Source organism: Corvus hawaiiensis, chromosome 16 (assembly GCF_020740725.1).
Source record: "Corvus hawaiiensis isolate bCorHaw1 chromosome 16, bCorHaw1.pri.cur, whole genome shotgun sequence".
Lineage (NCBI taxonomy): Eukaryota > Metazoa > Chordata > Aves > Passeriformes > Corvidae > Corvus > Corvus hawaiiensis.
This window is the reverse complement of record NC_063228.1, coordinates 2,623,782-2,647,909: the sequence shown is the minus strand read 5'-3', so window position 1 is coordinate 2,647,909 and position 24,128 is coordinate 2,623,782. Positions and strand designations below refer to the sequence as shown.

Here is a 24,128-nt window from a genome sequence, read left to right as displayed (position 1 = left end):
AACCTGATACATGAGAACAACAATAATAGGTAGCTCAGCCAAGACCTTTAGTGACAAAGATCCTCTGGGAATTATTGAATGCTGAAAGAAAGAATACATGCTTTATAAACAGTTTAATTATCAATTCAAAAGAGTATGTAAAACACAGTTTTACAGAAACTGCTCATTTTAGTAGTACTATACTTACTAATAATATTTTTAAAACACCAAAGCATTGGGTATTATATTAAATAAAAATCCTGTAATTACAGCTGCATAGAAAATGTCTGGAAGTTTCAATTGGCTTCTACAGAAAAGTTTTGATAACAAAAGCAAGCAAAAAGAAAGTCTGTTATTTTTGCCTGGCCTTATGATCTGCAGTCCTGTGCTCCAGGCAGTTCCCCAGTTCAGAGCACTCAGAACACCCACCGTTCTCGTTTCGCTGTCTTCTCGCTCAGGGTTCACCTTCACCACAATGGTTGTAATCATGCCAACCATTTCAGGAGTGGGAACGGTGTTCTCTGGAATCACCTGAGGGTTCTCAAAATACCGATTCTACAAGGAAAGAGCAGAGGAAAAATATCATAATGCCATTCATAGTCGAAAGGCCATCCCTCTCCTTAGAGCTCCTCCATATAATTTTCCCCCAGAGCAGTTCACTCCTCTCTGCATGTGATGTTTGCACTGCAGCATCTGCCTGGACCAGACACACACCCTGCAACCTTTCCCACTGGAACAAGAAGCAGAAAAGCTCCCCTAGCCAAGGCGGTTCTCCGGCTAAAGAAAACATCCCAAGAGTTACTCTGTATCAGGGATGGAGGATCAGACAAGAGCTGCCTTCATGACCTCACCCTTCCCTCAGAAACGAGACACATTTGGCTACAAGGAGACAACTGCAGCCAATCTCACCCTGCTTCAGTACTTAAACTCACCTCGATTTTCTCATACCAGTAATAGTGTGCCACAAACAGAAGGTTTTCCAAACCAAAAGCTAAATGTCTCCATTTTTAGACATAGTTTTGATAGATTCACTAAAACTGTATTTCCTTTGTGTCACTAGATACAAAATAATTATGTTAATATCTTTTAGAGAAAGAAATAAAAACTAGTTTTCGGACTATAGCAAGGGCAATTTAACAAGTAAAAAGCTTACCACTACTTTTGGAAGTTCCTTGTAAATCTGTTTCACAAAGTCCAAAAAATGATGAATCTAGGGAGGAAGAAGTCAGTTACCATAAACAAATTTTCAAAGAAAAAATTTTACATCACAATTTTAGAATCTCTGTATTAAGAGTACAAATACATAAAATCTCTAATCACCAACATTTTTCATGATAACTGAAAATAATCTGAAAGTGTTCTTCTACCTCCTTCTGCTCTGTCAGTATTAATTCAAATTTCTCTTGGAAAGAATCTAACCTACCTATCATCTCTACATAGTTCCAATACAGTATTATTGGGTATAATTACTATGAATCAACTAAGTCTTTCCAAGCAAAAATCAAGGCAAAAATGCAACAGAATAACAATGCAAACTTCCAAATCCCCCTTGATGAGTCACAGGAGAGAAGAGGGGAGAGGGGAAAGGGGAAAGTCAATCATAGTAAATTCCTTTTTCAGGATTTTCTATTACAAACTAAAAAGGCATCAATTCTCTTCCTTTGTGTGGGAATTTTATTCCTTAAACTGATCATATTGTTCATAAACATTTAAACCAAGTATAACTAAGCTTAAACAGTTTGGTTTTTTCCCCAGGAGTGCTAGCATTATGCAATCCTCTTTTAAAAAAATTAAATATATGGTTACCACAACAGGTCAGGCAACATAAAAGGACAGCAGCAAAACAAATCAATCAACCCACTTGAACAAAACAGCAATTCTGAAGAGCATGGCAGTAAGTTTTATACCATCTAACAAGAGTTATGACCTACTTCTTGAGTGATTGCTGGTCGGAACTGTTTGTGCAATTCAATAATTATTCTTAAGCAAATCAGTACATTTTCTTCATTCTCTGTCTGGGAAAAAAAAAAAAAGAGACTTTTTAGTGAGCCCACTGCTGAATTCTTCAACTACTCAGTGGGTACTTCAAAACCCTGTAAAATGATACTCTTCTCAACAATCTACAGTGCCCCATCAATGGATTTGCATGAGCAAGATGTCTTTCCTTGGGTACCTTGCAGTCCTAGAGTACGTCTGAAATAAAAGCCACCCCTATGGGAATAAAACCCAGACATTTCAACCACTCTGTACTGTCAGATCTGTTCCCATTGCCCCTCAAACAGAGACCCCCACGTGAGCTTCAAAGGGCAGTGTTGTGAATTCCCAGACAGAAAACAAACTCCAAGAATAAGCTATCTGCCAGAAAACGTTGCTCAGCATGAGATCAGTACCCTGCATTTGTAAAATCCAAGTTTCTAAAGGGCAGAACAGAACCTGCAGAAAACCTGTAGGTGGTAAGAGAGGACATGGGTTAAGCTTAAACAGAACGCCCAGCATCAGCAGCACAGCTATGGAAAAATCCTACCCCCAGCAAATTTTGGAGATGAAGTAGAGGAAAATATTTCTGAAAATTTGACAGAGTTTTAAGAGGAAGGAAAAAATACCTCTAGGAATCTAAACATCACAGACAGGATATTTTTGGTATGAAGACGAAGATGTTCATTTGTTGGTATTCTGTGAATTATTTCAAGCACCAGCTTCCGGAGTTGCTGTAAAAAAAAAAAAAAGAAAGGAAAAATAAAGATATGGCAGAACTTTTTGGAAAATCCACAAAACCCAACAAGTGGTTGCAGCATCTCTTTCAGCTTAATAATTCTGCATGTTAAAATAGAAAAAAAAATTTTATTTCATGTAGACATAGGCTTGTATACAAAGACATAATCCTTCCTACTACTCACCTAAGTGAATAAGGCAAATTTATCAAATTTACCATTGAAAAATCAGACTTTTTTTAAGGAATGCAATTTTAAGTATTTAATGACAAAGAATCAACTTTTGCCTTTCATTCCTAACCTTCAGTAAAGTCAGTAGTTTGTAACAATGTGAAGTATCTCAGCAAGAAAGCCAATTCCGTTGCACCTAGTTTTCCTCCTTTTTCTCCAAAGCCCAGATTTGCAAAGTTTATGAGTAACTTACTTAGGACTTTTTCAATTCCACTCCAAATGACAGATCTATTTTTAACAAGTCTTACATCAGTTCATTAGATTAATCAAGGACTTCACTGCAAAAAGGCAGGAGATGCTCCACACAGTTTACCTGTGCTGGCTTCTCCTGCAGAAACTGAACTTCCCCATCCTGTAGAAAGGTGAGAAACCGAGGGATGATGTGTTCCAGGAATGTTGAATATTGAGGGGATGATGTCACATTCTAATTAAGAACAAAAAATGGGGAGATATAAAACAGACATCACACAGATTATATTCAGTTACATTCAAAGCCACTATTAAACATTTTCAGTGAATTTTGAATAGATTCAGTGACTAAGTATCTGCTGACACACTACAGAACCAAATGAGTTCCAAGAGAACATTAGCAAAACAAATACTGAGCAAGTTCTTCCCTACTGAAGACAAGAGCAATGAGAATCAACCAAGCCTTCAGATTCTAAACAGATCACCAGACTAAGCTGTTAAAACTACTCTTTTAGTCAGATAAATTGTTTTAGAGATGGCAGGTCAGCTTGAACAGATAAAAAACTCCACAAGAATGTTTTTTTAGTCTTCTATAACTTCAAAACAGGTACATAACAACTAAGCATTCAACTGAAGTATAATTTCTGCTAACACAAGGTTGGGGTAACTCGTGTTTCACATTTTCTCTGCTGCTCATCTAACATGATGGTCCATCACCATGCAAAAGATGTCACTGGAGACATCTCCACCCCTGATGTCAGATTCTGCATCTGACAACTTCTCTCTCACTTCCACACCATGGAATACTCAGAGGAATCAGGAGGGCCTCTGCTTTACAAGGGCACAATACACATTTGAACTAAATAAAAGAAACCTTTAAATACAGACATTTCATAGCATTCAAAAAAATAGAAGAAAAAAACTCTTACTTCACTTTTATTTAAATGCTTAATGAATAAATATTAGGCAATGAAAGCTCTTTAAGTCCAAACGTAATTCTTCAACAACCTGGCTAATTCCTAAATAGGAACCTAAAATCAATGACTTATAACCATATAAATCATAAGTCACGGGACACTACTATTAATCTTTTAACTGCTTAACATCAGAAGTTCTATTAATATACATTAAGCACATGAAAGGCTGCCACTGCAGAAAGTTAGGGAGGGTTTTGTTGTTTGGGGTTGTTTTCTTTTTATTTACCTCAAAATTCTCACTGACTTCTTGCATCATTTTCAACTTGGTTTCATCAGCTGAAAATGGAAATTCAAGCAAAGAAAATGTGAGTGTAAAACTAGGTCATGAAGGAAAACACCAGGTTCATTGATCAAAGAAGCAATCAGATCTTATCAGTTTAGCTATCACTGCCCAGTTATAAGACACACAGTTCTCTCACACAACAACCACACAACTGCACACACACAAAGCTCACTCACTTTGGCTCATGCAAGTGTTTCTCATCATTTTGCTTCTTCAAAAATCAAAACCCAAACAAATTCCAAAGTGAATTCGACAGACTTCACTGCCTCATTTATCAATTGCCTGAACAAGTCCGAAACACTTGTGAAACAAACTGCTGAAGAGCTGTAATTTTCAGTAAGAAAAAAGTCTCTTACGTGTATTGACATCTGTAAGAGCAGCCACAAACTGAAGGTATTTTTTCATCAAAGTGGTTTGGTCCACCACCGTAGGCCCTTGTGCTGAAACAAATGCCATCTTGGAGGAGGAAAGATCAGCTTTCAGTACATCAAGACCAACACACCTACAAAAGGATACAGAAGTATTTATTAGTTTACGTGGCTTGTTAACAGCAGCTATCCCACCACCTACATCCGTTCTTCTGACATATTGAAGAGGACCCCCTTTTCCAAAAACCGCAGCTGTCACATTTACTTAGGCTTACAAATATAACACCAAGCATGTACAGCACTCGCTGTGACAGGACTGCACTAATAGATAAAAGGGGTTATTGGGCTCTTCACAGCACATTTACGTGTTTTGCCTGGTTTCCTCTCTCCCAGCAGCAGGCTCCAGGCTCAGGGATGCTCCCGACACTGCACACGTGCTATCCTGTCTTCCGCCCCAGCCAGATCTCAAACTTACTGCTACCCCCGGACACATCCCTGCGGGACTCACTCCCAGGGGCGCCAGCAGTTGTCCTGCTACCACAAACTGCCTTTCTCGCCCCTAAAGAAGCCTAAAATCACATCTAGCTTGAGACACCGACGACCTCCCTCCTCCCCTCGGGGGCTTCCCGTCAGTTTTGCTCCCGGCCAGGTCCGGCCGAGCCGGCCCGCAGGGCTGGGGATGCCCGCAGCCAGCCCGGGACCCCGCGCCCCTCACCTTCCCCGCCGCAGCGCTGCTCGCCCGGGACGCTCCCAGCTGCCAGGGCGCCATCACGCCGAGCCCATCTCCGCCCTGCGAACACGGGCACCGTGAGCGGCCGCAGCGGCGCTTTCCCCCGTCCCTCAGCCCTCCCGGTGCCGGGCTCGGCCCCAGGCCTCCGGCGGGGCTCCGGCCGCTCCCTCCTGCCCGCGGCGCGCCGGTCCCGCCTCCCCTCGCCCCGCGTCACCGCGCCCAGGCCCGGGCCCCACCGGGGCGCTGCCGCCGCGCTCCTCACCCCGCGGCTCCGCGGGACCGCCCGGCCGTGGCCCCCCGGCTCCCTCCTTTGTTGCTCTCGGAGGCCGCCGGCAGCGCATGGGCGCGACGGAAGCGCCCGAGCTCAGTTCCGGCCGCCTCCTCCCGGTGCCGCCTCCTCCCGGTGCCGCCTCCCGCGCCTCTCGCCGGGCGGAGGCGGGCGCGCAGCTCCGCGGCACCGCCCGCTCCCTTCGCTGGCCCCGCAAGCCTCGGACGGCCCCGCCCTGACCCGCCCCGCCGGGGCGGTCTCGCCCCAGCTGGGCGCTGCCAGCGGCCGCTGCTTGAGGCGAGCCCCGCCCGTCCCCGCGTCCCCGGAGGGTCCGCTAACGCCGGGGCCGCCGGTGGCAGCGGGCGAGGAGTCACCGGGGCAGAGGCGGCCGCGGCCGGTCTCTCCGGCCAGCGCAAGGCCTGCCCCGCCGGTGCCCCGGGGAAGCGGTGGCACGACCGGAAGCGTAAGCGGGCAGAGGGGCTGATCCGCCACAAGAAACAAAACGGCGGCCAGGCGTGAGAAAGGGCTTCGAATGATGAGTTTAAGAAAATAAAAAAAGTAAAAGTAAGCGAATTAAAACCAAAATATACAAAACAAAACAGGAGAAAACAAAATAAAACGACAAAAAAAGAACACCAGAAAACCACAGTCCGGCGCTTTTGCTCTGGCTTTCTCCGGCAGGGCACCCGTTACAGGCCGTTCGGAGCGCTGCGGGACCGGTAACAGCAGCCGAACCTCCCCGGCAGAGGCGTCCCCGCGCCACCTCAGAAATACCGTATATGTGCTTGGCGCCGCCAAAGCGCAGCACAAACCCCTTCCCAAACGCTCCGGCGTGTCCCCACGCCCTCGGCAGATGTGAGGCGTTTGTGGGTTTTATTGACTATTTGTTTAAACCGCCGGCGGCTTTGCAGCCCGGTCCCGCTGCCAGCGCGATCCCGCAGGAACTGCCCCCGGGAGAGGCGGGCTGGGCGCTGCCGCGGGGGAGCGTCCCGGGGGCGCGGACAGAGGAGCCGCAGTGCCGCGGGGGCAGCGCGGCCAGACCCGGTCCCGGTTCGAGAGCCGGCCCCAGCCCCGGTCTCGGCGGCACCGAGCCGCGGCCCCCAGCATGCGGCAGCTGCTCTGCGTGCTGCTGCTGCTGCTGCTGCTGCAGCTCGGCCACGGTCGCTCCCCGGCCGCAGGTAAGGGGCCGCCGGTCTGCGCTGGTATCGCCGCCGGGCAGCGGGCGAGGGGTGCGGGGGGCGAGGGCTCAGACCTCAGACGTGAGCTGCATCACTGTTGTGGGGGGTTCCCTGCCCGAGCTTGATAGATGTGACAAGGGATGGAAGCAGCTCTTGGCACGCTCCCACCACCCCAGACTTTATTCTCAGGCTCTGTGATCTTGGTGCCTGCAGTGAAGGTGGGGCATCCCGGGCAGCCGGGGTTCTGCTTTGCACTTCTAACTCAAAAGCTGCACTTCTGCTTCCTCCGCTGACCTCGCGCCGCGGGTCACAAGGCACCTGGGCAGCCGCTGTCCCTCGCTGTGGGACTCACAGAGCTCCATTCTGCAGAGACAGGTCGGAAAGGTAGGAGAAATCCCTGACTTGGATGGAATGTCTTGCTGTGCCGGTCGCTCCCTGGGTGACCTTGGATTAGCCACTGAACCTCCAGCTGCTGCACCTCTCAGGCCGGTATGGCCCTGATTTGCAAAGCACCATGATAACCTCCAAGGAGAAGTGCTAGATAAGCATGAGTTAGTTGGCTATTTTTTCCTGAATTCTGCTGAAACAAAGTGGAGCATAGCCTGATTCTTCTAGAGACATGAAACCTCCCTGTGCCAGATTTCATCAAAACACAAGCATTTCTCTTTTAACTCAAAAAATTGAACCCAGGGCCATTTCTTGTGCTGTGAAATGGGAACAGTGGAGTTCTTTCGCAGGCAGTAACGTTACAGTTCATTTCTCACAGTCCTTCTGCCTCCAGAATTGCTCAGCACCTGTGATCTGTAAAAAAGAATGCAGGCACAAATGCAGTCCCTTTCATCCCGTCCAAGCTGATGGGGGCAGAAAAGCCAGCAAGGGAGTTAGCTGGCCCCAATGCTCCTTTCACATTCGAGGTCATGGATGAGTGAGAAATACAACTTCTGAAGGTCAAAGATTCAGGTCCCTGTTAGCAGTGTGGTGGCTCCTGAAAGAGAGGATAAGGAAAGGCACCAGCATTAGAAACCCCCAGCTCTGCTGCTCTGCCCAGCACTGCTGATGACAGGAGAGCCAGGGAGAGCTCTGATGAAGGGAAGGGAACATGCTCTGTGTTGAAGGCAAGCAACCAGATCCTGTTCCCAGCTCTGTCCCAATTCACAGCTATTTTGCATTTCCTTTTGTTTTGGGGCTTGGGGGTTGACTTTTTGTTTAACACATGCACAACCTTTAATGTTGTTGCACTGCTATTTTTTTGAAAAAGTTAATGTATTCTTTCCATAAATCTCAACCTCTCTCACACTCTGCCTATTGCAGTAGTTGCAAGATCTGAAGTAGTTGAGTAAACATGGCAGAGAAGATAATGGTGAGTCATTCAGAGCAGCAGAGCTGATTCAGTATCACAGGTCCTGTCCTGCACCTCTCATGCCTTGCTGTTTCATAGCATGGTTTGGGTTGGAAGAGACCTTTAAAGTTCATCTAGTTCAATCCCCTGCTATGAGCAGAGACATCTTCAATTAGATCAGGTAGTTCAGAGCCCTGTCCAACCTGACCTCGAATGTTCATACTGGGCAATCTGTGCCAGTGTTTCACCACCCTTATTGTGAAACATCTCCTCCCTTGACCTGCTGGCCATGCTGATTTTTATGCAGACCAGGATATCATTGTCTTTCTTGGGTGCACATTGTTGGCTCATGTCCAGCTTTTCATCCACCACTGCCCAAGTCCTTCTTTATCCCTTCATCTCCGCAGCCTGTACTGAATAGTGGGCATTGCCCCAATCCATGTGTAGAACCTTGCACTCAGCCTTGTTCAAGCCCATGATGTTCCCATGGGCCCACTTTCTGAGTTTGTCCAGGTGCCTCTGGACAGCAACTGATCTGCCACTGGAGCATGGTACAACTTTAATTTGCCTTGGGATTTTTGGTCCTTCCCTGGAAAAAGAAATGTAAGGTGGACCATAGCACAGAAGATGTATTTACTGAGTTTTTAATGTGTACTTATGAGGAAAGTCAGAGGGACTTGTCAACAGAGCTGGCAAAGGAATCTAGTGAATGAAATCTCACCTGATTTTGAAAGTTCACATTTTCTAGGACACAGATGAGAGCTGAGCTTCTTGCAGTATCTGGAAGTCTAGTGACCATGTTAGATCATTAGTGACAATGAACCTACAGCCAGCACCCAGTTCTGGGTGTAAAACCTCGTCAAAGCTTTTGCGATGTTCTTGTCTGAAGCTGTCTTCTACTATGAACATTTCTAGGACCCAGTCTGACATGTTGCTTACTGCTATTTGTTTGAAGTCATATACACATGCAACAGTTTCTGTTCCAGATTTTTAAAACAGTAAAAAAATATGGTGGTAAAGTCTTTAATGGGATGAGTGTCATTGTGAGTCACATAACTACAGCTGACTAGTTAAAAAGTGTAAATAAATAAATAAATAAAATTTTAAATGCAGTACAATAAGGTTTGTTTTACTTCTTTTCTTCTGATTTCCACAGAGTTGTATGGTCTGGAAATAACCAACAATGGTCCCATCACAACAGGAGCTCAAGCTACTGTTCAGGCCAGTCTAAGAATGGAGAACAAAAATGTCACATCAAATTTGTATCACTTTAACTGGATTTATGCTCCTCTGATTCTGATAGAGAAATCTGAGCAGCGGTTTACTTCCATAATTAATGTGACTGGTGAATTTCCGGGCACTTTCCCCATTTCTGTCTGGGTGACTCACAAAAACTGCTGGTTGTGTCGGCCGGTTGCGAGAAACATCACCGTGCTTCAGATTACAGGTAAAATGGCTTTACAGCCTGTACCTCTCCAGGAACTCAGTATATATGCCCTTGCCAGCAGCAGGGTGAAAGCCAGTGTAAATATGGCTTCTGACAACAGAGTTGCATTTGTAAGCACTCGTGGCTGAAGGTGGGTTTGGGTGGAATGGTGTAATCAGTACCATTAGAGCCACACTCTAGTCTCTCTACATCCAGGAAGAAAGGGTGATCCTGCCCGTGTTTTCCTGCCTCTGTCACTTAGAGAAACTGAGCTGGAAACCAGATGCTTCAGCAGCTGCAGTTCACCCATCAGCATGGGTCAGTGACGTCCAGACTGCTAAAACAATGCTTCTTCTCCAGCATTTCTAGACCTCAAGTTAGGATGACCATCAGCAGTGACAATCTGCTGCTTTCCCCTGTTGCATGACACAGCAAATCTTAGGCCATCAGTACAGCAGAGCGTTACATTTTCTTTTAAAACTCTGTCCGAGTGTACTGAAATTGGACGTGAAGTCACGGCTGCATAAAATGTTGCTGAGTGCAATTTCAGCTTACTGGGAATATTCATAACCATAAATATGCTCTTTTTTTTACAAATTAACCACTGGTGTGCTGCAGTTAACCTAATCTCTAATACAGGGATTGACAGACCCATTCCAACAGTAATTGCAATTATTATTTGTGCATCACCCAGAAAACAGTTAACCAGATTTAATGAATTGTTAACAGGGTAAGAGTCTGTTACTGGTAATCAATAGCCCATTAATTTTATAATGAGCTGATAAATGTCTCATCATAATACATCTTTATTTGTAGGTTAAAGAGGATTTTTTTAAATCAGTCTGCCACTCCTTGTAAACAAAGTCGAACACAGAACCTCTCATAGACATAAAAGTTCTCCCCTTTCTGTATTCACAATATATAGCACATCTGTTGTTCATAGCAGTCGAATACTAATTTCTATAAGACTAGCTAAAACCAAGGGGGAAAAAAGCTACGTAAAAAAACCCCACAAAACACAAAAAACACCGTTCCAAACATGTAGAATGGGTATACTGGCTTGATTCTGAATCTAGATGCTTGATATTAATACCAGTTCTTTTTAAATAGATAGTAAAAGTTTATATTGAGCTCAATCAGTCTGGAATTTTTTCTCCTAGTTCTATTAGATGTTTTATCATTACCCATTGTATAACCCTAAATAAATATTTTAATTTCACTGCCTCATTAACATATGTGACAACACTGAGTAATAGATATAAAATACACTTAACCTCTTGGACTAGGACACAGAAAGACACATCATCAAAGAATGTTTTGATATACACACAGAGCATGTTGTGGAAGAATGCTGTCATTCTTCTTCCCTCTTTTTATTCTGCAGAATTTATCACAGGGAACCTCACCCTTGCCCTGATAGAAGACAGCAGAGTTACCACACATGGTTCTAGATCCTCCACAGACACAGTGACCCGGATTTCTTTCTCTCTTCATGACCCAAGTCATTACTTCCAGTCAGCATCATTTGTCTACAACTGGGATTTTGGAGATGGGTAGGTGTGCTTACTTTGTCTGCTTTAACAAGTATTCAAGATGGCTCTGATTCAGATGTTCATCTAGAGAAAAATCCCAATTAAATCAGTTAGCTAATAGTCTGCCTGCTATAAAAGTTGTTTTCATAATTTACTGACTACTCCTATTCCATTTTGTAAATTCTTTTAGCATTATCTTTAGTTTCTTTAATTTAAAATGCACAGAATTCCTCTGGATTTCATACTAATTGTAGTTCTATAGGTAACACCACAGACATAAATCCTCATTGATATGGACATAAGGTAGAATTTAGAATCACAGCCACTGGAGCATTGTCTGTAAAGAAAATATATTAGACCTTGTCCCTTTTTAAACCAGAAATATGCAAGCACTTGGTAAAAGGCAATTTTGATTCTAAATTTTTTCCTGTTGCACACAGAGTTTACCAGATTACCAAGGAACCCTTTGTCTACTGCAACTGCTCTTCCGTGGGGAATCGCACAGTGCATCTGAAGGTCGTAGCTGAATGGGAGCAAACTGGAAGCATCATACACGAAAGAGAAATTATGCAGAAAACTGGTGACTTTACCACAGCTCTGGAGCTCTTGGGTAATTATGAAACATCTTGCACCTTCAATCCTGTATCTGTAGTAGCTGTATATGTACAGATACAATCTAGCTTTAACATGGTAACACAACTTCAACATTGTTTCACATGCAATGACTGGTCAACATCATTCAGTGGAGTGTTTCCATGGCAAAATCATCTTCATGTTCTTCCAACGTAGAAAAATGGGTGGAAATAAATAAAATCTTAGTATATATATAGTATTATATATACTATATTATATATAATATATATATAAGATACAATATATATAATACATATATTATATATAGTATTATAATAAATAAAAAGTTTCTTTTTAATCTACAGAGAATTTTACTGTCTTTTGTAAAAGTCTCACATACAAGTAAAACAATAAAGTATTTATGGTAACTTATAGTGGATTTGTTTGTTGAATTGACATCAGCTATCCCTAAACAATAAATTAGTTAAATCAAGCATTAGGACAGTCTCATTGATTTGGTCAGCTTCAGGAGTAAACAAGCACAGAATTCAAAAAGCTGATTATACATATTAAAAAGAAATCAGAAAATATCAGAGAACTTACATCATCTCTCTTGGTAGGTTTCCTTGCGGGGTGTCAGACAAGTAGTATTATTTGTGTGACTGATGGAGCTCCAATCTGCAAGTCTGTGGAAAAAAACCTTCACTGGGAAACCAGTGAGACTCAAGTTTACATGTGGAGTGTGACATGCTGCCTTTTCATTTCTTCTCAGATGCTGTTAAAAGTATCAACGTAGTGGGCTCCAGAGAGACTCAGGTAATGGAAAACCTGAATTTATCTCTTCATATCAACGGCACGTAAGTAGAAAGCACAACTTCTTTCCTCCCAAAAATTGTCTGTGGTTTCCCCCAGTGTTTCCTTAATATAGTCAGTTGCACCCCACACAAGTTACGTAAAAAAAAAAAAAAAAAAAAAAAAACCAACCAAATTTTCTTTGAGCAAAATACCATTGAATATTGCATTTTCCTGACTTGAAATACCATGAGCTCTAGAGCCTGAAAGAACCTGCATTTTTACAGAAAACTAGAATTCTCCTATGTAAAGCAAATGTTATTTTTTTTATCTTTGTAAAGAGAATGTTAAAAGACAAGTAGCCAGAGAAATAGTGGGGAAAAACACATCTGAAAACTTCCTTTTGAATTTTTGTCCTTCACCAATTTCCCCACTATTAAATTAAAATATATCCCAAGTCCTGTTGCATAGCAGCAAACTTGGCTGGCATAGGGGATTAATAGGCTTGGGGAGTAATTCTGGGAAAGTTATGATTGCCACAAAATGGATAAGATATAGAAGCTCCATGCAGCAAGGATTATAGGAAAACAGGAGAGTTGTGAGCACCACAATCCCAGCACAAGCTCTCTCAAGTTGCAGCATTAGAACACATTGGAGTTTTGGAGCAAGCAGCACCCAAACACAGAGTCGTTTGCCAGAGGCATAAACAGTCCCAACAGACAAAGCAGCACAGTTTGCATTCAGAAAGTGAAAGGCACATCGGCAGGAATGGGAACTGGAGATGGCATACCAGTGAATGTGAACAGCCAAAAACTATGACAGGCAAACCTGAGATCAATGAAAGCAGGCTTGGTAACCTCCTAGTCACGGGACTGGCACTGATGCAAGAGGAGCTTAAGATAGAGATGCAGTGACAAAGAGATGGGTTATCAAAAACAAAGCTTGAAAATGAGATAAACACATAAACACAATGCTTTCTTTAGCCAACGGTCATTGTAAAGAGATAAGAAACAAAATTGTAATAAAATAGGGTAAGGAAAAGCTCTGGCTGTTATCAGAATCAAAGTCTATAGTGCATAAGGTGAGTTCAAGCAGAATCAGTTGAAAGAGGGATCTGGAAGGGTAAATAAAAGGCTTCAATTAGATGTGGTGAGAGGCCACATGGCCATGAAGGGGGTTGCACTAAATTGCTTGATGGCAAATAAAAAACCTTTTGTTAATGTAAGGGGTGCTGTGATCCTTGAAACTTACTTACATTTTCTGGCTATTAGTCCTTTGTACAGAGCTCATCTTATATTCTTTGCAGTTTCATTTGTGGGTTTTTTAAAATTAGAACAGTCTTGGATGTGCTTCAGCGGTACAGACAGTGATTTCTGTGCGAGAAGGACAAAGGAAAAATAACCTTCCCTTGGAGTGCAGGGAAAAAAGATTCCTTTTATCTTTATTGAAGAAGGACTATGGAAGAAGGACTATTTTCTACACACAGTGGCCTGCTGTTGACCCTTGCAGGTATTCAGCTCTCAGCTGAAAGGCTTGCCTTTATAGAAGCATCACAAAGAACTTTTTCATTTGGCAAATGCTATAAACCAAACAACTGTGCAGTTAACTACTTCTTTATTTGTGTTTAGATTAACGTCATTAGTTTCAAAATTATTCTGCTATTTTAACCAAGTTCTTTGCTGAAATTTTTGCAGCATTTTCACCTTTTTTTAAATTTTGCCTCTTTTCTCTTGTCGTTTCAGCCCACCACTGGCATTATGCTGGCTTATAAAATCCGAATGCATTCCACTTGAAGGTGACAAATGCCATCTGGTGGAGATCAGTGGCTCCTGCTACAACCTCAGCCACACCTTCAGGGACGCGGGACAGTATTGCCTCAGCGTTAGGGTGGAGAACGGCGTGGCGATGCTGCAGACGTACCACGGGATCAAAGTGCGGCCAGCAGGTGAGGAGCAGGGAGTCTGAGCAGCACGGAGTCCCACCTGTCAGGGAACCTGCAGTCTCAAACAGGTTAGGGACAATTGTGGATTAGCCAGCCTGCGGATGAGGTTTCAGGAATGTGTTATAGATCCCTAAAAGGAGAAGAATAAAAAGGGAAATGAAAATTTATAATGTGTCTGCTGTAATTGCTCTGAGCTTCTTGTATTCTGCTGAACCCTTAGTCCCAAGAGTGTCTTGAAGCTACTAAGTACCCTGGGAAGGCTGTATTACTTAAATGACGTATTTTTTGGTTTAAATAGTTGGAGAGGATAATTAGGAAAACACATGCATCTGTAACACTACCTTAATTAAGCAGTTTCAATTCTTTTTGCTTAGTTTAGTTATGGATTTTCAAGGGTACATTTTTCTAGGCCTCCATTTCATTACAAGTCTCTGTCCCTCCTGCCTGTGACCCCAGCTGGCTCCCCCTTGCAGGGTCACACATGCCTCTCTTGGGTCCCTAAACCATCTGAGAGAGTGGTTAAATGGCCAAGAGAAGAGAATGGGGGACAGCCAGGCTGTGACACAGGCTGGTCACACCGTGTCACTGTGAGCCAGCTGTGTACAGACAGGGCAGCTCACTCCAGAAGGCACTGGTGTGCATTCAGGGCTGAATCCTCTGTGCTGGATGCTCTTAGCTGCTGTGGAGGTGAGAGTCCTTCCTGTCCTCTTGGGGTACCACAGAGGTACAAACAGCCTGGGGAGTCAAGGGCTGACATACGTAACTGGGTGGAGGTTTTTAGGCTCTTCAAGAGAAAAGAGGGCATAAAGGGAAAGACCCTTACAACCCCCTCCCACTCCTGAGATTTCAGAAAAACCTGGAGTGATCTGGGCTCAAAAGTTTATTCCCCCTTACACACATCTCCTTTTTCCAAAAAGTACTCCTAAAACTTCTTCATTGTTTCCTTCTCACTGTTGCCTTTTTTGGGGGTATTGTGTCACTCCAGGAATGTGTCCTTGTGCTTTTTCCTAGGAATCCACCCAGCTTTCTTTGTCTTGCTCTGCACTGCTCTGGTTTCAGTGATGCTGGTACTGGTGCTGTACACGACTTTTCGAAGTAACACACAACAAAAAGATCTCGTGGAGGTATTCTGTTACTCTTACTTTGAGTTGGGATAGTAATCAGGTATCTTTCAGCCATGAAAGGTATCTGATATGAAAAGTTCTTTAATCCCCAGACAAACAGAGTGGGAGGGAGCATTTCTCTGGTATGTGTAGTCTGTTCTACCAAAAAATCCAATCAGTGCAGGCAAACGAAGTAACAGGCATGCTTCTGGCTTGTTGCAGAGAACTCTAAATTGCCAGAATAATAATGGGCAGTTTGTTAATATTCCCAAGCAGATCCTTGCATTGAAGTATCCTTCCAGAGGATCTGCCTCAGAGTAGTGACATGAAAGAAAGCAAGGAGATAGTGCAAGAGGATACAGGATAATAAAAAAGGAGGGGTATGTTACCTAAAGCAGCCCTAAATTTTTACCTACCCCTCATATGTGGCCTTCCTCTCTCCAGCTCCCTTCCATCTCTAATATACCTTTCACTTGCTCCAAAAGGTGTTTGCAATAAGCATGAGTTCTCAAATCAAAGGTAGCTTTCATGGTACTTTGGAAAGTACCCAATACCCTTTACACTGTGCCACAATATAAATTATATACCTCTAGAGACACTGTCTATAAGCCATGTGCACAGCAGGTATAAATCAGAAGTCTATTTGAAGTTAGTGACTGACTGAAAATGGTTTGTAGCCCAATGTATCCTTGCTGGACTTGAGCCAGTGGGAACTGAACTAAGAACGATATTTTTGATGTTCTTTTTCCAGGTAGCTGACTTTGACTTTTCTCCACTGTCTCATGAACACCGGTCTAATCATTCCAAGTCAGGCTGTGGCCTAGTATGTTGCAGATCATGTTTTCTTCAACCATCAAAAGAAGCTGCCTGGGAGAGTCATGAACTTCTACATTCACTTTACAGGCCAGTCAAAATGTACACACTGTGAAGAACACAATTGCACTTTGATTGCACTAACTGTCTAACTTTCTCACGTAGGATAAGTTAAAAGTCTGGTGCTGCATGAATGGTTTGGTTTTGCCAATGCAATGAGGTTCACCACTTTAAGTCCAGCACTTGAGTACTTCATTCTCTCAACTTAAAAAGAACAAGATACACAGTAAAAGTAGCTTTGTATTTTTAACTTATACGGGTGTGTACATTTACAGCTGTAAATGCAGCATTTTATTCTCATGAAAGATTATTTTATGTGCAGGTTTGCTAAATTCACTACCTCTTGTAATTTCTCTGTTCCTTCTGCTGTCTATTTCAAAGAAGAAAATGCCTAAGACAAACATACCTCATTTCCTATGTACAACAATATTACTGGAAATGGAAGCCACCCAAAATGCTGTTGAATGTGTGTTTCTTCTACCAAGAAACTGATGTGTCCAGGTTGAAAACAGAGGAGGTGTTTCCAATGAACCAGACTACCTAATTATGCTGTCCTTTTTCCTGTCTTAAAAGACCCCTTTTTAAGCTAATGGACTTCTGTCAGACTGCAGTGGTGGTGACCTACTCACTCACCTGCCAGCAGTACTTTGGTCCTGCAGAAACCTCCACATGACCACCACTTTCTAAAATAGAACACCACTCTAATCTGTGTAAGTAGCTTTTCTTTTTTAAGCTATTCATTCTTCTTTTTTTTCTCATATTGCTCCCCAACTAGTCATCACAGGTCCTCTTCCAAAAAGTGCAACAACCAGTAGCTCAAAGCTACTCAGCAAAACATGTTCAATTCCAATTCCTAATCAATGTTCAAGGCTGTGTAAACTCCATGCCTGTTGCAGACTATCATCTACTGTCAGCTTCTGGCTCAGCCAGGCTTTGCCCGCTGGCATTTCAGAATGCTCTGGAGGCTTTTGAACAGAAGTGCCTTTGTGTCTACTTCTTTTTTTAAATGTGACACACCCTCCCCACCTCTGCTTAAAGTGTGTGGGTATTGTGGGCTTGGGGTTTTTCATAGTTTCTCAAATGATTGGAAGATAATTGTCTGAATGTGAGGGGACTTACCATGAGGTTTTTTGGGTACTCATTTCACATGTTCAACTGTGTTTCCTCAGAGGAGCCCAGAGCTTCAGTTCTTTTGTGAAAGAAATTACATGACCCTTAATTAACTTGATACATTTAAAATAGAATAGGATCATCTAAGCTAACAAATCCTATAAACACAAGTTTTTGTGAAAATGTACCTTCCAAAGCAGAGCTTCTTTCGGCTTTTCTTCCAAAGAGAAACAGTATTTCTAAGAAAGCTTGCCGGTTAGGAGTGGTGTCCCTTCTATTCTTTCTCAGTGCTCTGGTATCAAACTCTTATCTTCAGCCATATTCAGTTACTGCTATGAATGTGCCTCTTTTTAGAAAAGAAGCTACTGTGCCTGAGAGCTTCGGTTTTATTTTTTATTCCTGAGATCCCAGCCCTCTGAACCCCTGCCAAAGACAGTGACTTGTTCTGGGATGCCAGTGTGGTTTGTAAATGGCTACATGGTCCTTGGGCACTGGAAAGAAGAGATTTCTGATATGCAAAATGAAACTCAGAATGACAGAGCCCTAGACAGACTGCACAGGGGTTTCTGTGGTCAGAATTTAGTCTGAGCTTCTTCTATTACATTTGTGAAAGACATGTGGCCCTTGCTGTTGTAATACACTTAAAGACAACGCCTTGACATGCTAATGAATGTGTAAAAAGCCCTTTCTCCTCCATATTGTACTCCTAGCAAAGAAAATATCTGTGAGAGCAGACTCAGTTATAGACACATGAGACTGAGATCCTTTGGGTTTGAAACAGACCATATCAAAGGAGTAAGAATTCTGCTTGGCCCCCTTTTGAATTAATACCCAGGTGATCCCATGAAGCATATCATGGGATGTTAGGCCATGGACTTCGCTGCTTTGGGGTTTTGCCTTTGTGTTCTCCATATGTCCGAGCCAAGATACAACTGATCATGCCAAACCTGGCAAAGCAGGTATCAACCCCCCTTCAAAAAAAGTGGGACATGGAGTTAGAGATACAAAAGACAGGCCTAAGAAAATCCCCAATTTCCTACTGAGAAAAACAGAGCAAATGTCCTTCAGAAGAATATTGGCTTCTACTCTCTGCCTAGAGTGAATGAAGCAGTCAAATGACTCAGGAGGGTAGAAAAGATAAAGTGCTGCAAAGTAGAAAGTCAACACTATCAAATACTGGAAGACACCAAGAGCAGAAAAGAATAGAGGTTAGAAAGAAAGACATCTCTGGCAAAAAATAAGCAGTGGAGAAAGTACACTTAAAAGGGTATGTCAAGAAGCAAATTAATGAAGAAAATTTAAACAGTCTTAGCAAATTGAGGTATAAGTATGAGCAATATTCACGTGAATGTGTTCTTGAATCCAGTATGAAACTGCTTCCTGCACAAAAGACTGATCTGTGGGTTTGATAAATGTGTCTGAAATTGAAGACAAAAGGTAATTGAGCAGTTCAGGATATAGCAATGAGATTAGTGGGACGTAGCAAGGATCAGTAGGAGGATTCATTTTGTTAACCGTAGAAATCAATGACCTGAAAAAAGAAATGTTCAGCAAAACGATCAAACTCACTGATTCAAAACAAGAGACCAGTGAGTGCAAAGCCAAAGAGCCATTAAATGCAAGTGATAAGCAAAAGTGTGGGCAGATAAAAAGTATGCAATGAGAATTATTTACAAGGAAATGCATTTGAAAACAAAAAGTTTCTGGAAATTCGTAGTAGAAAAACACACAGTAAAGCAAAAGAACTTCTGTTACTCTGTAATTTGTCATATAAACAATGGTGTTGGTGTGTGCAGTAATTGTGGGGACAAATCAGCATTTTATCTGAAAAACAGAGCATAAGGCTCTGTGGCTGAATGAGTCAAGGCTGAACTTTGTCTTTCATCTCTGGAAAGCAGATTACACAGCCCAAGCTGTGACCACAGTTTGAAGACATAAGGCCTCTATTGCGTTTGCTGGGTGCTGTAGGAATGGAAGTTGTCTCAGCAAAAGGAAGGTGAAGAGCTCCATATTTAAATACTCAGCTTTATTATTAGATAATCAGCCAACACTTCACCTTGATTTTTGTGCCAGTTTCCATGGAAACTGAAATCACATCTTGCAGCTGTCACAAAATTCTTCAGATCCTGCAGATCTCAGCTTCGACAGCACACCGTGCACTACAAATCTGGATTTTTAAATTGCAGCCACTAAAGTGGGGAACACAGAAGTTCCAGCAACTTCTTTCAGAGCTAGGTATACTCATTGCCAGCATCTGTAATTCCTACAGCAGTGTGCACAAAGACAGCAGATGAAGCCGATCAAAGAATCATAAAATCATAGAATGGCCTGAGTTGGAAGGGACCTTACAGATCATTTCCTTCCACCCCCCTGCCATGGGCAGGGACACCTTTCACTAGACAAGGTTGCTCCAAGTCCCATCCAACCTGGCCTTGAACACTTCCAGGGATGGGGCATCCTGTGCCAGGGTGCCAACACCCTCACAGTAAACAATTTTTTTCTGGTATCTGAATTAAACCTCCTCTCTGTCAGTTTGAAGCCATTTTGCCTTGTCCTGTCACTACATGTTCTTGTAAAAAGTCTCTCTCCACCTTTCTTTTCATCTCCCTTCAGGTAAGGGAATCAGGTCACTCCAAAGCCTTCTCTTTTCCAGTCTGAGCAATCCCAATTCTCTCAGCCTTTCCTCACAGCAGAATTGTTCCAGTCCTCTGATCACCTTGGTGATCTCCTCTGGACTCATCCAACAGCTCCAGGTCCTTCCTGTGCTGAGCCCCCAGAACAGAAAGCAGCTCTGCAGGTAGGGTCTCACCTGAGCAGGGCAGGGGAGGAATCCCCTCCCTCTATCAGGGGGTTTTATAAAATACTGCAGTTGTACTACTGTCACAACTACAGGAGCAGATCATACTAGAGCACTAGGGAAAGACTACCCCAGCCAAATAATTTTCTAATGCATTTACTCACAGCAGTCTTGGGAGGCAGGGAAGTGATATTATCACTGTTCACAGGAGGCAGAAGGGAGCCATGTAGAGATATGGAGCTTGCTCATGCAGAGGCAGCTGCAAATACCTGCATAAAATTCAAGATTAAAAAGATTATGACCATCTACCAAATCCTTGTCCTTCTGTTGGAAATCATATAACTTCCCTAATTTTTTAATTAATGGGTTTAATTAATTATAATTAATTTGTTTTATTTAATCATAACCAGTATATTAATTACAAGCAATGTATTAAATCACTTCTAGCCAGCATTTAGCAAAATTTAGCATGAGCAGGTATTGTGGGAATACAGCTTGGGAAAATTACAGAAACTTAAAAGTTTTGCTAAGTTAACTTTGATATGTTTTAATGAGTACGGCCTGTGAGAGACTGATGTATTGTTGAAATTGGATACAAGAAGTGAAGAATTCATGGACTACAAAGATGTTTGGCAGGAACCAGAAGGTAAAGAAGAAGCTAACTCAGTATATGAGCATTGGAAAGTCCCTGACAAAGGAAAAAAGATACTAAAAAGACTTAAATTACTAATTAGCAGGAACAGCGGGAAATCCATAACCAAGAGAGGACAGAATACTAATTAACGAAAGAATTGTGCAATTTAGAATCAGTGAACATTAATTTCTTTGTTTGCTAAAAATATATACAGGTGAAGAAGTTTTATATCAGCGTCTTGTGTAGAGAGAGGAAAATTTTGTCGGCCACACAGATACACACCTCTTGAGCAAGAACACAGTAACACCTTACTCGCTACCACTAAAAGGCGGTGTTAGAGGTTCCGTCTATCCCGGAGGGTTTAAAAAGGCGGTGTTAGAGGCTCTGTCTATCCCGGAGGGTTTAAAAAGGCGGTGTTTGAGGTTTCTCTCTGCCGGCGCTCTCGGGGGTTTCCTGCGGCCCGCGGAGCCCAGGCCGGGCCCTGTGGGGCACAGGCGGCCGGCAGGGGGCGCCCGCCGCACGGGGATGCCCCTCAGCCGCCCTCAGCGCCATGGCCGCGCCAGCCCCGCGCCGAGGGGACCGGACGGGCTGAGGGGCGGCCGCGTTCCCGAAAAACAGCGCTAGGGCCGAGGGTCTGGGGGGTCCCCATGCAGCCGTGAGACCACACGACGCGGGGTCATCACAGCCCCGAAGGTCGGGGTCATCACTGTGCCGAAATGCTGTCATGTACAGGGCAAATCTTGTGTCCCTCGCTGGGAGGCCATGGATGGATGGATGGATGGATGGATGGACGGACTGAGCATGTTGTGTGCTCCCCAGAGAGAATTTTCTCTACTTTATTCAGTGCACTTGTCATGACAATGCCCCATCCCACTGTACCTTACTGGGACATGCTGCAGGATTAGGAACTGGAGGGCCAAGTCCCCTCCTGTGAGCAGCAGCAGCTTCACTCTTCATGGAGGAGAGTAGCTGTAAATTACAGAACCACTTACTTTGGAAAGAAGATCATCGTGTCCAACCGTTCCCCAGCACTTCCAAGGCCACCAATGAACCACATCCCCAAACGCCACATTCACACATCTCTTAAATCCCTCCACGGATGGTGACTCCACTGCGTCCCTGGGCAGCCTGTTCCAGTGCTTGACAGCCTTTTTGGCAAAGAAATTTTTGCTAATATCCTCTGGTGCAACTTGAGGCCATTTCCTCTTGTCCCATCACTTGTTAATTTGGAGAAGCAGTGATGTTAGTGAAGTTTCAATCTACAATGAGTTATCCTAAATTAAGGAAAACAAGGAAAGCAGCCCACCGTATAAAACACAGCTGAGTGTAAACTTTTCTGGAAATCAGCTGAAGGTGCCCATGACGTCAGTGGAAGGTCTCAGAAACAGGGAAGGAGAAGAAGCAACGAACAGGCACGTTCTGGTTTAATAACTCTGTAAGATTGGTCCTTTGTGGTAATATAAATTAGGACTTTGTCATTTAAAGAATCTTTCCAGGCATAATTAAGATACAAAATGAGAATAGACCACAGCAATAAAAGTTGTCTTATCTGATCAAAAGCACGCACTTAATGGCAAAAAAATTAATATTATGTCATAGTTTTTTAATGTCCTTTCAGTCGCCTGTCCTTAATCTACTCTTCTTTCATTGTATGCAAAGCACTTACAATTATTTTGAATAAAATCAAAAAGGAAAAAAAAATCTAAAAATCCAAATGCACTTGCTAATTAAATAGCAACGCCCTTACTTCCATTCAGGCAATCTCGATAAATTACAGTCTTCCCATACTAATTAACTTCAAGTTTAATGGATTTCTCTCACCACTGCAAGCTATGTAACAAAACACAACATGCTCAACTTTACAAAAACAAGTCAATATTGAAACTGCTTGCTTGATTCTGCTTCAGCAGAGCGCTCAAACACGTGTGAGAACAAACACAGGAGGAACAGCTCCTTGCTGGTGGTGCAGCGAACTCCTGCACCTGCAGAGCTCATGTCTAGTGCAAAAAAGCGCTTTTTAGCCACTTTTCCCCACCCTCAATGAATTCACTTGCATTTGCAAGTTAGAGTGGGTTTTCTGTATTTAGTCAGACCATTAAAGTAAGGTATTTCTGTTACTGAATGATCCGCTTATTGGGAAGTTGATCAAGGTTATCAGAAAGTAAGTTTGAGTTAAAACGTTGTGAGAAAACACAAGAACAGTCACCCAAGACGGTATCAGAAAATGAATGCCAGCCCCTGATCCTGGGGAAGAGAGATGGGTCAGTATAGTCTTCCCAAGCCACCAGGAACACACTTGGAGGGAAACAGCTTGAGTTTTGAATCTGAAATTACTCCAGGAAGCTCTACTTGTGGAACTTTGAGTTCTTTGAGTGATTTTTTCTTCCCTCTAACAGCAGTAGGGTATTAATGCTCTACCCTGTCAAAAAACTACAAGATTCCACTTATGGATAAAATTGTTCATACTCAGTAAATTAGAGTTTCTAATTTATATAGGTCCACCTCCACAATACAGGTCCACCTCCACAGAAGGAGTGAGGCATCCATTTCCCATAGATACCTCAGCTAGGACCTGCATTCCGAAGGATCCCCAAGACCAATCCAGACCACACAGCCTGGATGGGGAAGGGGGGAAATTTCACAGCAAGTGGATTTGCAAACAGCCATTATTTTATTCCAGTACTGTTATCTTTTCTATTCTGTTCTTCCCTTCTTTTTGGCTTGGTAATAATTAGTGGGGAAAACCTGCTTGTAGACAGGAAGATACCGTATAATTAAAGGTAAAGTATTCTATTTAATTCTGTACGAACAACATCAATTTTCCTAATACAGTGTGTGAAATGTGAAAAATCAGGTAAGCAGTGCATACATTTTTTATGAACATGAGGACCCTGAACTATTACTAATGAAGTACAGAAAGAAAAGACAGGACTCTCAGTAGGAAAATACCATCCATTAAATCTCTCCCTGGGGATCAAATGACACTTACAATTGAAAGACATTAACTACCTCCTACATTTCAATTGGTTACCAGCAGGATGCCTATTTGTAGAGATTTGTGCTGCCTGTACTCTGTTAGTGTAAGATGCCACA

At 43.1% G+C, this 24,128-nt stretch overlaps 2 protein-coding genes and 1 long non-coding RNA gene across 6 annotated transcripts in view; 1 reads left to right on the top strand and 2 right to left on the bottom strand.

Annotated features, from left to right (window-relative positions):
* Window positions 1-5,837, bottom strand: part of LOC125334157 (transformation/transcription domain associated protein) — a 77,815-nt gene extending 71,978 nt beyond the window's left edge. Inside the window, exons 1-10 of one of the 2 annotated variants that reach the window (XM_048320716.1) lie at window positions 5,731-5,837; window positions 5,454-5,528; window positions 4,727-4,872; window positions 4,314-4,363; window positions 3,235-3,345; window positions 2,583-2,687; window positions 1,911-1,994; window positions 1,133-1,189; window positions 409-534; window positions 4-81 (exon numbers count right to left, since the gene is read on the bottom strand). In XM_048320716.1, coding sequence (XP_048176673.1) covers window positions 4-81; window positions 409-534; window positions 1,133-1,189; window positions 1,911-1,994; window positions 2,583-2,687; window positions 3,235-3,345; window positions 4,314-4,363; window positions 4,727-4,826 — 711 coding nt within the window. In that variant the 5' untranslated portion in view covers window positions 4,827-4,872; window positions 5,454-5,528; window positions 5,731-5,837. The remainder of the gene's footprint in view (window positions 1-3; window positions 82-408; window positions 535-1,132; window positions 1,190-1,910; window positions 1,995-2,582; window positions 2,688-3,234; window positions 3,346-4,313; window positions 4,364-4,726; window positions 4,873-5,453; window positions 5,529-5,730) is intronic. The other variant, XM_048320717.1, reaches the window with a different exon arrangement.
* Window positions 5,838-6,815: 978 nt separating this feature from the next.
* LOC125334442 lies at window positions 6,816-22,845 on the bottom strand. Of its 3 annotated transcripts, none has more exons than XR_007207136.1 (5): window positions 21,318-22,845; window positions 20,566-20,670; window positions 12,388-14,648; window positions 11,086-11,295; window positions 6,816-7,899 (listed from the first exon to the last, which is right to left on the bottom strand). It is a non-coding gene; the product is annotated as an uncharacterized LOC125334442 (long non-coding RNA). The 3 variants fall into 3 exon arrangements; XR_007207137.1 differs by having other exon boundaries at window positions 21,915-22,845; XR_007207135.1 differs by having other exon boundaries at window positions 6,817-7,899; window positions 22,028-22,845.
* On the top strand, window positions 6,833-17,030 carry TMEM130 (transmembrane protein 130). The gene is made up of 8 exons (XM_048321277.1): window positions 6,833-6,914; window positions 9,410-9,700; window positions 11,064-11,232; window positions 11,652-11,821; window positions 12,557-12,641; window positions 14,319-14,521; window positions 15,530-15,642; window positions 16,373-17,030. Exons 1-8 carry the CDS (start codon window positions 6,842-6,844, stop codon window positions 16,547-16,549), a joined length of 1,281 nt encoding a protein of 426 aa, XP_048177234.1. The 5' UTR covers window positions 6,833-6,841; the 3' UTR covers window positions 16,550-17,030.
* Window positions 22,846-24,128: the final 1,283 nt, after the last annotated feature.